General features: G+C 44.3%; 1 protein-coding gene across 2 annotated transcripts in view; it reads left to right on the forward strand.

The window, feature by feature from the left end:
• PC (pyruvate carboxylase) overlaps positions 1 to 12,694 on the forward strand; it is a 416,466-nt gene that overhangs the window by 109,024 nt on the left and 294,748 nt on the right. For both annotated transcript variants that reach the window (XM_073665354.1, XM_073665355.1), the window contains exon 5: positions 5,559 to 5,704. In XM_073665354.1, coding sequence (XP_073521455.1) covers positions 5,559 to 5,704 — 146 coding nt within the window. The remainder of the gene's footprint in view (positions 1 to 5,558; positions 5,705 to 12,694) is intronic.

The following is a 12,694-nucleotide window of genomic DNA, read 5'->3' on the forward strand; positions in this document are numbered from 1 at the left end:
CCTCTCCCTCAGCAGAAAGTCACAGCATGGTTAAAAAATGGGATCTTTTATCATTTTCTCATAATAAAAAAGGACATGCAAGTCCTCCAAACTATTTTCCGTTTCTGTATAGGGGAGGTCCTAAATCTTTCTTGTTCTTTAGTTGATCACATGTCAAAAAGGCAAAGCATTTACTATGAACTCGCCTAAAAAAATATACACTGGGAGAGTAATATCATCATCTGCATGTAAATATTCCTTGACTCTAAGGGCTCGCTCACACTGTCGTATAACAAGGCCGAATGCTATGTGATGTTTTATTGGATAGGACTCGGCCTTATGTTATACTATGGGACAGTGCAGATCTGCGATTATCGGCATGAGAAAATAATCTCATTCGATATTCGGACCATGTGCACCCATACAAGTCTATGGGTGCACGTAAAACTTTAGACTGCACTTGGATGTCATCCAAGTGCAGTCCGATGAACACTCACAGAGACTATGGAGAAGATGGAGAAATGAAGTTCTCCATCTTCTCCATATCTGTGCTGCGAGAGAATCGGATCACACTCAGTTGAAGCTCTGACAGCGTTTGAGCCGAGTGTCATTAGCATAATTGGCCCTATTCTCTTGCATGAGAGAATATATGGCTTAGTGAGTGGACCCTAAAACTGAATAGTAGTGACGGACAGGCACCTCACAAGCGGGATCCATGTAGCTCTCAGATGTCATGTAGGTAGGGCTTCATTCCATGGGGTAGGGCTTAATTTCAAGGTATATAAAAAAAAAATGGACTTCAAATAAAAATTAAATGAACACAAAAAGCACTAATTGAATTATTTTTTTCGTATTTATGTTTGCAGCCCCTTTAAAAACCCTTTGAGGACCAAGGCACATATATGTCCCATAGTTTTGAACTGGAAAAAAATTTGAATAAAATTTAAGGTCCTCGAAGGTTTAAGTAGGTCATAAATTCATATGAATACTTGCTCATACAATTGCACATGCCAAAAGATGAAGAAGAACAGAATAAAAAATATGATATTAAGTGGAGCACTTACAGGTATTCAAGGTGAAAGAGACCAGCAAAGGCATCGTCTCGAATGACAGTAAATGAGTTAGAATTCAGCAAGCTGAAAATGAAGACAGCAGGTTAGAAGCGAACCAGACTTTATGGTGCTCAGAATTAGTCAAGCAGAATTTATTGACTGCTCTTGCAAAGCACTGAGACTCCCGTGGTGTATAGATGGCGCCGTGCGGCCTCCCGCTGTGTATAGATGGCGCCGTGCGGCCTCCCGCTGTGTATAGATGGCGCCGTGCGGCCTCCCGCTGTGTATAGATGGCGCCGTGCGGCCTCCCGCTGTGTATAGATGGCGCCGTGCGGCCTCCTGCTGAGTATAGATGCCGCACAGCGCCCCCCCCCCAGAGACAGCGGGAGGCCGCACAGCGCCATCTGTACTCAACGGGAGGCCGCACGTAGCCATCTATACACAGCGGGAGGCCGCATGGCGCCCCCCCCCCCCCCAGAGACAGCGGGAGGCCGCACGTAGCCATCTATACTCAGCGGGAGGCCGCACGTAGCCATCTATACACAGCGGGAGGCCGCACGGCGCCCCCCCCAGAGACAGCAGGAGGCCGCACAGCGCCATCTATACTCAGCGGGAGGCCGCACGTAGCCATCTCTACACAGCGGGGAGCCGCACGGCGCCATCAATACACGGCGGGGGGCCGCACGTAGCCATCTATACACGGCGGGGGGCCGCACGTAGCCATCTATACACGGCGGGGGGCCGCACGTAGCCATCTATACACGGCGGGGGGCCGCACGTAGCCATCTATACACGGCGGGGGGCCGCACGTAGCCATCTATACACGGCGGGGGGCCGCACGTAGCCATCTATACACGGCGGGGGGCCGCACGTAGCCATCTATACATGGCGGGGGGCCGCACGTAGCCATCTATTCACGGCGGGGGGCCGCACGTAGCCATCTATACACGGCGGGGGGCCGCACGTAGCCATCTATACACGGCGGGGGGCCGCACGTAGCCATCTATACACGGCGGGGGGCCGCACGTAGCCATCTATACACGGCGGGGGGCCGCACGTAGCCATCTATACACGGCGGGGGGCCGCACGTAGCCATCTATACACGGCGGGGGGCCGCACGTAGCCATCTATACACGGCGGGGGGCCGCACGTAGCCATCTATACACGGCGGGGGGCCGCACGTAGCCATCTATACACGGCGGGGGGCCGCACGTAGCCATCTATACACGGCGGGGGGCCGCACGTAGCCATCTATACACGGCGGGGGGCCGCACGGCACCCCCCCCAGATACAGCAGGAGGCCGCACGGCGCCAACTATACTGAGTAGGTGGCCACACGCAGTCACGCGCACACACACAAACATATACAGACATATACATACACGCATAAACACATCTGAAACACAAAAATACATATAAACAGACATCACACAATCATATCTGCCCACACACACAAACAGACATCACACAATGACATCTGCCTACACACACACACATACACACACACAGACATCACACAATGACATCTGCCTACACACACACAAACAGACATCACACAATGACATCTGCCCACACACACACACACACAAACAGAAATCACACAATGACATCTGCCCACACACACACACACAAACAGAAATCACACAATGACATCTGCCCACACACACACACACACAAACAGAAATCACACAATGACATCTGCCCACACACACACACACAAACAGAAATCACACAATGACATCTGCCCACACACACACACACACACACACACACAGACATCACACAATGACATCTGCCCATCTGCCCACACGCACACACAAACAGACATCACACAATGACATCTGCCCACACACACACACATACACATACACACTCACCATCCCCCGGCTCGGCTCCAGTCCTCAGGCTCTTCGATGCAGCAGTGCAGGATGGGTGCGCACTGCGTGACGTCACAGCTAGGAGACACGGCCGTGCACAGGGAAGTTAACAGCTACAGTGCTGGCCCGGCGGATGAAGAAGTAGCGGCGGCCGCATCTGGGGGAGCGGTACGGGGCCCCCCATCCCGCTACTGCTACCGGTATGTGCCGCGGCGGCCCGCACATATAATGAGGGCAATCCGGCATTAGACACCCCGCCCGGAGCCGCGGGCCCTCTGGAGGCTCGGGGCCCCGGGCGGTCGCCCGGATTGCCCTCATTATAATCCGCCTATGGGTGCATTTATACAGAGACTTGATTACACACAGGTGGATTCTATTTATCATTACCAGTCATTTAGGACAACATTGGATCATTCAGAGATCCTCACTGAACTTCTGGAGTGAAAGTAAAGGGGCCAAATAATATTGCACACCCCACTTTTCAGTTTTGAATTTGTAAGGCTATGTGCCCACGATGCGGAAATGAAGCAGAAAATTTCTGCAGCATTTCTGCATCTCCCTGGCAGAAAAAACACATGCAGATTGTGCATGCGTTTTTCCTGCAGAATACATGCGGATTCACATGCGTTTCCGCATGCAGATTGACAAGCACTTTCCAAGTGATGCTAACTAGGTCACACTGTATAAATCCATGCAAACTGCATGGATTTATACAGTGTGAACCGTAAAAATAAAATAAAATAAAATAAAGCTATACTCACCCCCGATGCCCTGGCGTGGCTGCAGCGCTTGTTCCTGTTCCGCAGCATAAACGCTTGAAAAACGCTACGTGGGCACCCAGCCTTAAAAAAGATTAAAATATTCAATAAATTTCATTCCACTTCATGATTGTGTCCTACTTGTTGTTCATTCTTCCCCCAAAAATTAGATTTATGTCTTTATTTTTGAAGCCAGAAATGTGGCAAAAGGTAGAAAAGTTCAAGTGGGCCAAATACTTTTAAAAGGCACTGCAGAGGGGCCGCCTCCATATTAAGGACTATTGGTGTAGAATGGGGGGGAGGGGGGTGGTCAGAAAAGCTCCTGTAGGTGTAATGTGAAGGCACATACTTTTATGTGTGTACACATATTTCTTATGCCGTTACTGTCATTCGAATAGCAATTATATGCGGATTATTAAAATATATATATATATATATATATATATATATATATATATATATATATATATATATTATATATAATATAATATACCGTATATATAATTATAAAAAATAAATAAATATAATTTTTTTTTTCTCTTACATATTTTATGTAAAAAATTGTTTTGGTTGTGTTTTCTTGCAAAGTTTTATTTTTTCTTTTGATATACTTTTGTATTATCCTACAGGGATTTTAGCGTTACCCTTTTTGAATGACTACTTGGTGTCCCGTGTGTTGTGTCTGTGCATACAAATATGCCCGCGGCCCTATAGGATATACAGGTTTACTCTAATAGGCGTTTGTAAAGGACAGGCAGCCATGGGGACTTTTGTCAGGATTTGTACTGTCTCTATGGTGATTTATGCCTCCATGGTACAGTGCTGTGAATCGCTGTGCTGTGCTGCCATTGTGGTGGGAGCGAGGCTGTATTGATCACCCCCTCGGGGTCACGTTCTCGGCACCTACGTACTGCACCCCTGGCAAAACCTCTGATTCTGCCGTGTCCTGCCTATGTAATATGGCGTTTATTCAGATGAATAGCTGCTGATATATTACAGCTCGAGTCCTGTAGAAAAGGAGCTGCGAGACGCTCCCACAGTGACCCTTTATTCTTACTCATAGGAGGCCTAAAATGGCCCCACCTGCTTATAAATAAAGGCCACTTTGTGGGTTCTAATAGATCATATGGGCGCGGGTTATCTTCATGTGATCAGCCATCCACCCTCCTTCTCACAATCCTGTGTCTGGCTGTAAGACAACTGTCTGCAGCAGGAGCCTCCAATCCGTTTGGTTTTAATCCACCTTCCCTTGAATAAACCCGTTCCCTTCAGCAATTTAATAGTCAAAATATGAAACCAATCAGATGTAAGATTAATCCCAAATGATCTCTAGCGGATTTCTTCAAGACCGGAAAATGGACTCTTCAGAGAGGAGGGACTTTCTAGGGCTGCCTATTTTTGGAGGTAGCAATCCTAAAATCAATAAAGAGGCCTGCCACATGACTTGAAGTATACGGCCAAACCTGAAACTCCATTTTCAGACACGTGTTATGGGGTTTTGCCCCTCAACAGTGCAAAGCAGAAGAACTGGTTGGGTCTAAAGGATAAAGTTCTTTACTTTCTGTTTCCCCTTGTGTTGCCTTCCCCTTGTGTGTTGCCTTCCCCTTTGTTTCCCCTTGTGTATTTTTCCTTTTATTGTTTTTTTTCCCCCTTTCCTTCCCTGGAAAACCCTTACAAATGTGTCTGCATAGGGATGTTTTGGTTTGGTAGAAAATGTAATACTGATTGTAAGCTCCTGGGTTCAGCACAAGGTCTTTTTTTTTTGTAACACTTTGGGAACATTGGCAATGTAGAAGATGGAAAATGTATACTTTTTCTCCTAGGTACACTGGAAACGTCACCCACACCACAGAAATATGAAGTCCATTCTGACCCCCATGTTTTCTTCACAGGCGTACCAGTCGTTCCCGGCACGGACTCTCCTATTACCTGTATATCAGAAGCCCAGGAATTCTCAAACAAATATGGTTTCCCAATAATCTTCAAGGCTGCCTATGGAGGTGGCGGACGAGGCATGAGAGTGGTGCGGAGTTACGAGGTATAGTTTCACAACCATGGTACTTTTACTATAGTTTATATTCAAGGCTGATCTAATGACCAGTCGAGCAGGATAAGACTGTGTTCACATTGCTGGTTTTCAGTAGGAACCCTGGTGTGCAGTGCTGTCTATTTTACACTGAAGAAAGCATATTCTTAATAAGCCAGGGGTGGTCTGTTGGGGCACTTCATTTGACAGATTGGGGTTGTCCTCGGTTTCATTTAAGGCTTATTCCCAAAATTATATTGTGGTCTCCGTTTTTTGTCCATACAAAATTAATCGTGTGCCAACTACCTTTTTGTCCTTTTTTAAAGTGCACTGATTTGCAGCGGTCACCCCCTTAGTGATGAACCCCAGGGCTCTCTTTACCCTGTGTTGCCACTGGATCCGTTCTCATTGTAATGCTGTCAATCGAGCATGCTTAGTTGCACCTAATGAACCTGCGATAATAAAGAGCCCGTTAATTGCAGCCGCATTTGCACCTAATGACACTGTTTAATTCATGAAAAACAGATGCACCCCATGACCCTGACCAATTCATGAAAAACCGATGAACCTAAGACCCTACCTTACAACTTTTAAAACATCTGTCAGCTGGATTGTAGCACAATTCAGCTATGCTATGCTGAAGATCACGTTTACACCTAAAGACCCTGTATAGTTCATAAAAAAAGATACACCTAAAGACCCTGCCTAATAAAATATCTGCCAGCCGGGTTGTAGCACATTTTAGCCATGCTATGCCGATCACGCTTGCACCTAATGACCCTGTCTAATTAATGAAAAACAGATATACCCAATGACCTTGACCAATTCATGAAAACAGATGAACCTAAAGACCCTATCTAATGCAATATCTGCCAGTAAGGTTGTAGCACAGTTCAGCTATGCTTTGCTGAAGATCCCTTTTAATACTATCTGTACTTGCACTTAATGATTTTGTATAATTCATTAAAAAGACAGATGCACTTATGGCCTTCTCTCATAAAACAGGCCACCCCCCCCCCCAAAAAAACAAACAAAAAAACCTCTCACGGCATACTCATCGCTCCAACAACCGTGCTGTATTACTGCTCAGCTATGCTATGCATGCAGGAGAGAGCGTGATCACGCTCTGAAGATCTCCATAGAAAAAAAATTGCCTATATTGAGATCTATCAGGGAATACACAGGAGAGCAAAGGGGAAGGGGTCTGCAGGAATGAAGAGAAGCAGGGTGCTGCCGGGAAATGTAGTTTTAGCAGATAAGAATGAGACCGCTCTATGAAGTTGAATGCACAATGGAGGCAGAAGGAGATAAAGACACAAAAGTACAAGAAAAAAAAACTTTGAGGTGCTCTTAGTCTGTATATTAACCATAGTCATGCAAATACTGAGCTTAGTAAAAAATTGACATTTTTGGAATAATACAGAAGCCATAGTTCAAATGAGGACAGAGCCGAACTGCAACATGTATTTACCAATATACAAAACCTGAATACAGGTTGGACTTGTTCCATATTGCAGATTTACCGTTTTAATAGCACATCCCCCCCCCCCCCCCCTGATGAACCCAAAACAATAGGTAATTTACTGATGCCACATTCCCATTAGTGTCTTGGATTCTTATGACGCAGAATTTCTTCATGTTAGCCAGCTTGCTGTGTCGGGGTCACTTTATATTCCACCTTTTCCCCTTCCTTTTAATTTTCGTTAGTTTCCGCTGTGCCACATTCCCATAGATCTGTCTTCTAATGTTTATTACTTAATGATGCCCTCCAGGTCCCTTGCAGCTGATTAGGATAAATACTCATTGGTTTTCCCCAGCCATAAATATTCCGATCCCTTCCTAGTTCCCCACCACTGTAGCTCCAGGCCGCAGCTCTGCATGCTGAAAGGTTTAATTTCCATGTATCCTGCTGTAACAGATGGTTATTCTGCGCCCGCTAAAGTAATATTAATAAGAGCAGCTGAGACGCAGCCTTGAAGTGAGCAGCATTTACTGTGTTCATTTCAGATTTTACTTTCAGCTTTCTGCCGCAGTTTTGTATATATTGGACTCTGTTCACATCTACGTTGACGGTTCAGTTGAAGATTCTGTTTTACTTGTCAAAACATTCATTGAGGTCCATCAAATGCCAATAGTGTCAGTTGTGCATCAAATCTGGCACCAGGACAGATCTTAAAGAAGATCTCTAATGTGCCATAAATTTGTAATTTTTTCACTTTGGTGTAAATGCCGCTTTTCTCCTGAATCCGGCAATGTTTTTCTTTCACCCTCGCCTCTCTGATCCTGAGATATGGCCTCTTCTTCCCTGTGGGTGAATCTTGTCTTATTAACCAAGTAGGCGTGGTCCGGCATACGCCCACAGACAAGAGCTGAGGACCTCGCCCAGTTGGCTAGCAAGAATCGATTTATATACAGCAAAGACATGGCCATATCTCAGGAACGGAGAGGCGCAGAAGCAAAAGAAAAACTACGGCGGATTAAGGAGAACAGCGGCATTTACACCAGGTGAAAACTACATATTTATGAAAAGTGACAGGTTGTCTTTACGATCTGTTCTGATGACATCTCTTTAGAATTTTCAAGTAAAAAAAAATGTTACCACCTCTGCTGGAAACTCATTTTAAAGGAGTTGTCCACTACTAGGACAACCGCCTTTTCACTCTGAATATTTGCCCCCATTAAAATAAACACTCCTCTCCCGTGCCAGCTCCTTTCCAGTGGTGTTGGCACTAGTGTTCCCGGGGCTCTCATGACATTGGACGCAGGGCTCACGTGACGCAACAATCAGCGCCATCTTCACTGTACCCGCCTTCAGATGAATAAGTAATCAAGAGGAAGTCAGCGCTGTGGCTGTATTGCTGTAAATGCGTCCTGGAGATGGGGTATAACTTGCTGATGGCCTCGGAGGCCGACTGCTAGGAGCTCTCCAGCGAACCCCAGATCAGGGCTTTGGTACTCCCAAAAACAAAGCTAGATGTGCCTGCTCGACCTCTGGCCTTTTTATTGACTGTGGGACTGCTGGAGTAAGTGGAGTACAGCGCTCGACATCCCCATAGACAATAAATGGAGCAGAGATTGAGCATGCGCACCCTCCATTCTGAATGGCCCTGTTATCAAGGTCATGGTGGGTCCCATCAGTCGGAACTCCAGTGATCACCAACTTATTCTCTGTTATGGAGAGAGGACAATTTGATATACAGTACAGACCAAAAGTTTGGACACACCTTCTCATTTAAAGATGTTTCTGTATTTTCATGACTATGAAAATTGTACATTCACACTGAAGGCATCAAAACTATGAATTAACACATGTGGAATTATATACTTAACAAAAAAGTGTGAAACAACTGAAAATATGTCTTATATTCTAGGTTCTTCAAAGTAGCCACCTTTTGCTTTGATGACTGATTTGCACACTCTTGGCATTCTCTTGATGAGCTTCAAGAGGTAGTCACCGTAAATGGTCTTCCAACAATCTTGAAGGAGTTACCAGAGATGCTTAGCACTTGTTGGCCCTTTTGCCTTCACTCTGCGGTCCAGCTCACCCCAAACCATCTCGATTGGGTTCAGGTCTGGTGACTGTGGAGGCCAGGTCATCTGGCGTAGCACGCCATCACTCTCTTCTTCTTGGTCAAATAGCCCTTACACAGCCTGGAGGTGTGTTTGGGGTCATTGTCCTGTTGAAAAATAAATGATGGTCAAACTAAACGCAAAGCGGATGGAATAGCATGCCACTGCAAGATGCTGTGGTAGCCATGCTCGTTCAGTATGCCTTCAATTTTGAATAAATCCCCAACCGTGTCACCAGCAAAGCACCATCACACCTCCTCCTCCATGCTTCACGGTGGGAACCAGGCATGTAGAGTCCATCCGTTCACCTTTTCTGCGTCGCACAAAGACACGGTGGTTGGAAGCAAAGATCTCAAATTTGGACTCCTCAGACCAAAGCACAGATTTCCACTGGTCTAATGTCCATTCCTTGTGTTCTTTAGCCCAAACAAGTCTCTTCTGCTTGTTGCCTGTCCTTAGCAGTGGTTTCCTAGCAGCTATTTTACCATGAAGGCCTGCTGCACAAAGTCTCCTCTTAGCAGTTGTTGTAGAGATGTGTCCGCTGCTAGAACTCTGTGTGGCATTGACCTGGTCTCTAATCTGAGCTGCTGTTAACCTGCGATTTCTGAGGCTGGTGACTCGGATAAACTTATCCTCAGAAGCAGAGGTGACTCTTGGTCTTCCTTTCCTGGGGCGGTCCTCATGTGAGCCAGTTTCTTTGTAGCGCTTGATGGTTTTTGCAACTGCACTTGGGGACACTTTCAAAGTTTTCCCAATTTTTTGCACGGACTGACCTTCATTTCTTAAAGTAATGATGGCCACTCGTTTTTCTTTACTTAGCTGCTTTTTTCTTTCCATAATACAAATTCTAACAGTCTATTCAGTAGGACTATCAGCTGTGTATCCATCTGACTTCTGCACAACACAACTGATGGTCCCAACCCCATTTATAAGGCAAGAAATCCCACTTATTAAACCTGACGGGGCACACCTGTGAAGTGAAAACCATTTTCGGTGACTGAAGCTCATCAAGAGAATGCCAAGAGTGTGCAAAGAAGCCATCAAAGCAAAAGGTGGCTACTTTGAAGAACCTAGAATATAAGACATATTTTCAGTTGTTTCACACTTTTTTGTTAAGTATATAATTCCACATGTGTTAATTCATAGTTTTGATGCCTTCAGTGTGATTGTACATTTTCATAATCATGAAAATACAGAAAAATCTTTAAATGAGATGGTGTATCCAAACTTTTAGTCTGTACTGTATATTCTTTTGGGATAATAAATTTTTAACTTGTTTTCACCAGAAAACCTCGTTATCAGTAGGAATCCGAGAGTCTGATCACTGGCATCCACACCAATCGTCAGAATGGGGAATTTTTGTCCCTGATGGGGCACTTTAATCTCTGTTTACAAATTGGAGCAGCAGGTCGGATGTCCCATTCTCCAAAAGCCGAGCACAGGGAATGAATGGGACAGTCAGGCATGTGCACTGTTCTTCCATTTTGACGGGAATAAAATTTCCCATTGGTGTGGTGTTCCAGGGGTTGGACCCCCACCGATCAGCAAGGACGGGTCACAGGGGTCAGATCTCCCCTCCCCCTTCCTCAGTGATCACCAAGGACGGGTCGCAGGGGTCGGATTCCCCCCTTCCTCAGCGATCACCAAGGACGGGTTCCACGGGTCATTGCCATGTTTACATGAGCCTGATCTCAGGAGCGAGTGTTTGTTGATGACTCTCGTTTGGCCAATTACCAGTCCCTGTATAAAGCCCCTTACGGAGGCCCCTTTGACCCCATTTGTCGTCCTTCAGCTCTCTGTGCAGTAGATTTTATTAAGCAAGAGGAAAGTGGCCTTAAAAAGGAGAAGCGGAGCGGTGTACAGACGTAATGTATCATGAGCGGCATGGCTTCCCTTTGTGTCTGGAGAGTGGAGGGGAGGCAGAAAACGCGGCAGAGGAGCCGGGGCCTTAATGGAAATGTAAAGTCGAGCTCATTAACTGGAGCGGCAGAAAGAAATGAGATTTAAATTGTGATAAAAGTAAGAGATGGGAGTAAATGGAGTCATCCACAATCCAAGGGAGATTCCTCCAGCGATGCTTTATGGTCTAATAAGTCATTTGTCTTTTTCATGATGGAGCAAGTGCTGGGGTCAGGCTGTAAAATCTCCGAGCGGTGCCGAGTAGATGGGGCTTTCATGTCTGCCAAATTACTACGGTCATTGCAATGTCTGTTTCTCCTAATAATGGACCCAATTTTCTATGATAAGCTACAGAAAACTCTGATACAGGCGGCCTTTTACTTATTCCCATTCCTTTATACTAGGATTTAACCACTTCTTATACTACATTGGGTACTGGTGTACGGAACAGGCTCAGAGCGCCACGCACCGCAGGTGACAGCTGTGTTTTACAGTCGACATCCCCCTGTAACAGTCGAGATTTGTAATAAGCTGTTAACCCCCTTAAATGCAACAGTCAATCTCCGACATCGGTACTTACAGCGTGGTGCTAATGGCTTGCAAAGGCAGATGGGGAACTTCTGATGGCTGCCATCTTGGTACTCCCATACTTTTAATAGCCGGGTCTCATAGGTATTGCAGTTAATAGAAAAAGCGTTACTTTTTTTTTTTTTTTTTTTTTTTAAGTACATTTAAAAAAAAATAAATTAAATTTAAAGTCTGAATTACTTTCTTTTTTTAGTAATTCAGACTTTTTTTATTTTATTTTTTAAATTTATTTAAAAAAAAAAAAGAGGCTTAAAAATATAAGAAAATTTTAACCCGTAAAGTAAACTCTGTAGCACAATAAAAAATTGAAACTCCTAAATTCTTGTTAAATTATTGGCCCCGATGCCCATAAAAAAATTCAATAAAGTTACTACTGTGTTGTATGTACCCTGAAATGGTAACAATAAAAAACCTAGTCTCACCACGCAACTAACATGCCTTTTCACAGCTGAATTGATGGGAAAAATGATTAGAATATGGGTCTTTAAAAATGGCGACACAAACCAAATTATTATTTTTTTATTATTTATTTTCATTATTTTTATTGAAGAAAATATAATAAAATAAAAACAAATTAAAATATATATTAAATAAAAAATGAATACAATATAATAAAATACAATAATATAATACTGAATAAAATACATAATGAATAAAATACATTATTTTATTTATTACACATTTTTTAATTCTTTTCCACCACTTACAGAAAAAACAAAGCTGTACAAGTTTGATATCTTCTTAATCATCCTGACCTGGAGATCCAAGTTTCTGGGTCACTTTTAGCCCACAATAAACGGCATAAAAATAAAATCCCCGAAAACCAATTGTAGAATTTTTTTTTTTCACGATTTCATCTCAATTTTAGATCTTTTTTCCCCCATTTTTCAGCACATTATACGATGGACAAGAAATGCTGTCAAGTCAAAACTACAACTCAACCTG

This window comes from Phyllobates terribilis, unplaced genomic scaffold (assembly GCF_046119375.1).
Source record: "Phyllobates terribilis strain yellow unplaced genomic scaffold, ASM4611937v1 Scaffold_211__1_contigs__length_3443825, whole genome shotgun sequence".
NCBI lineage: Eukaryota > Metazoa > Chordata > Amphibia > Anura > Dendrobatidae > Phyllobates > Phyllobates terribilis.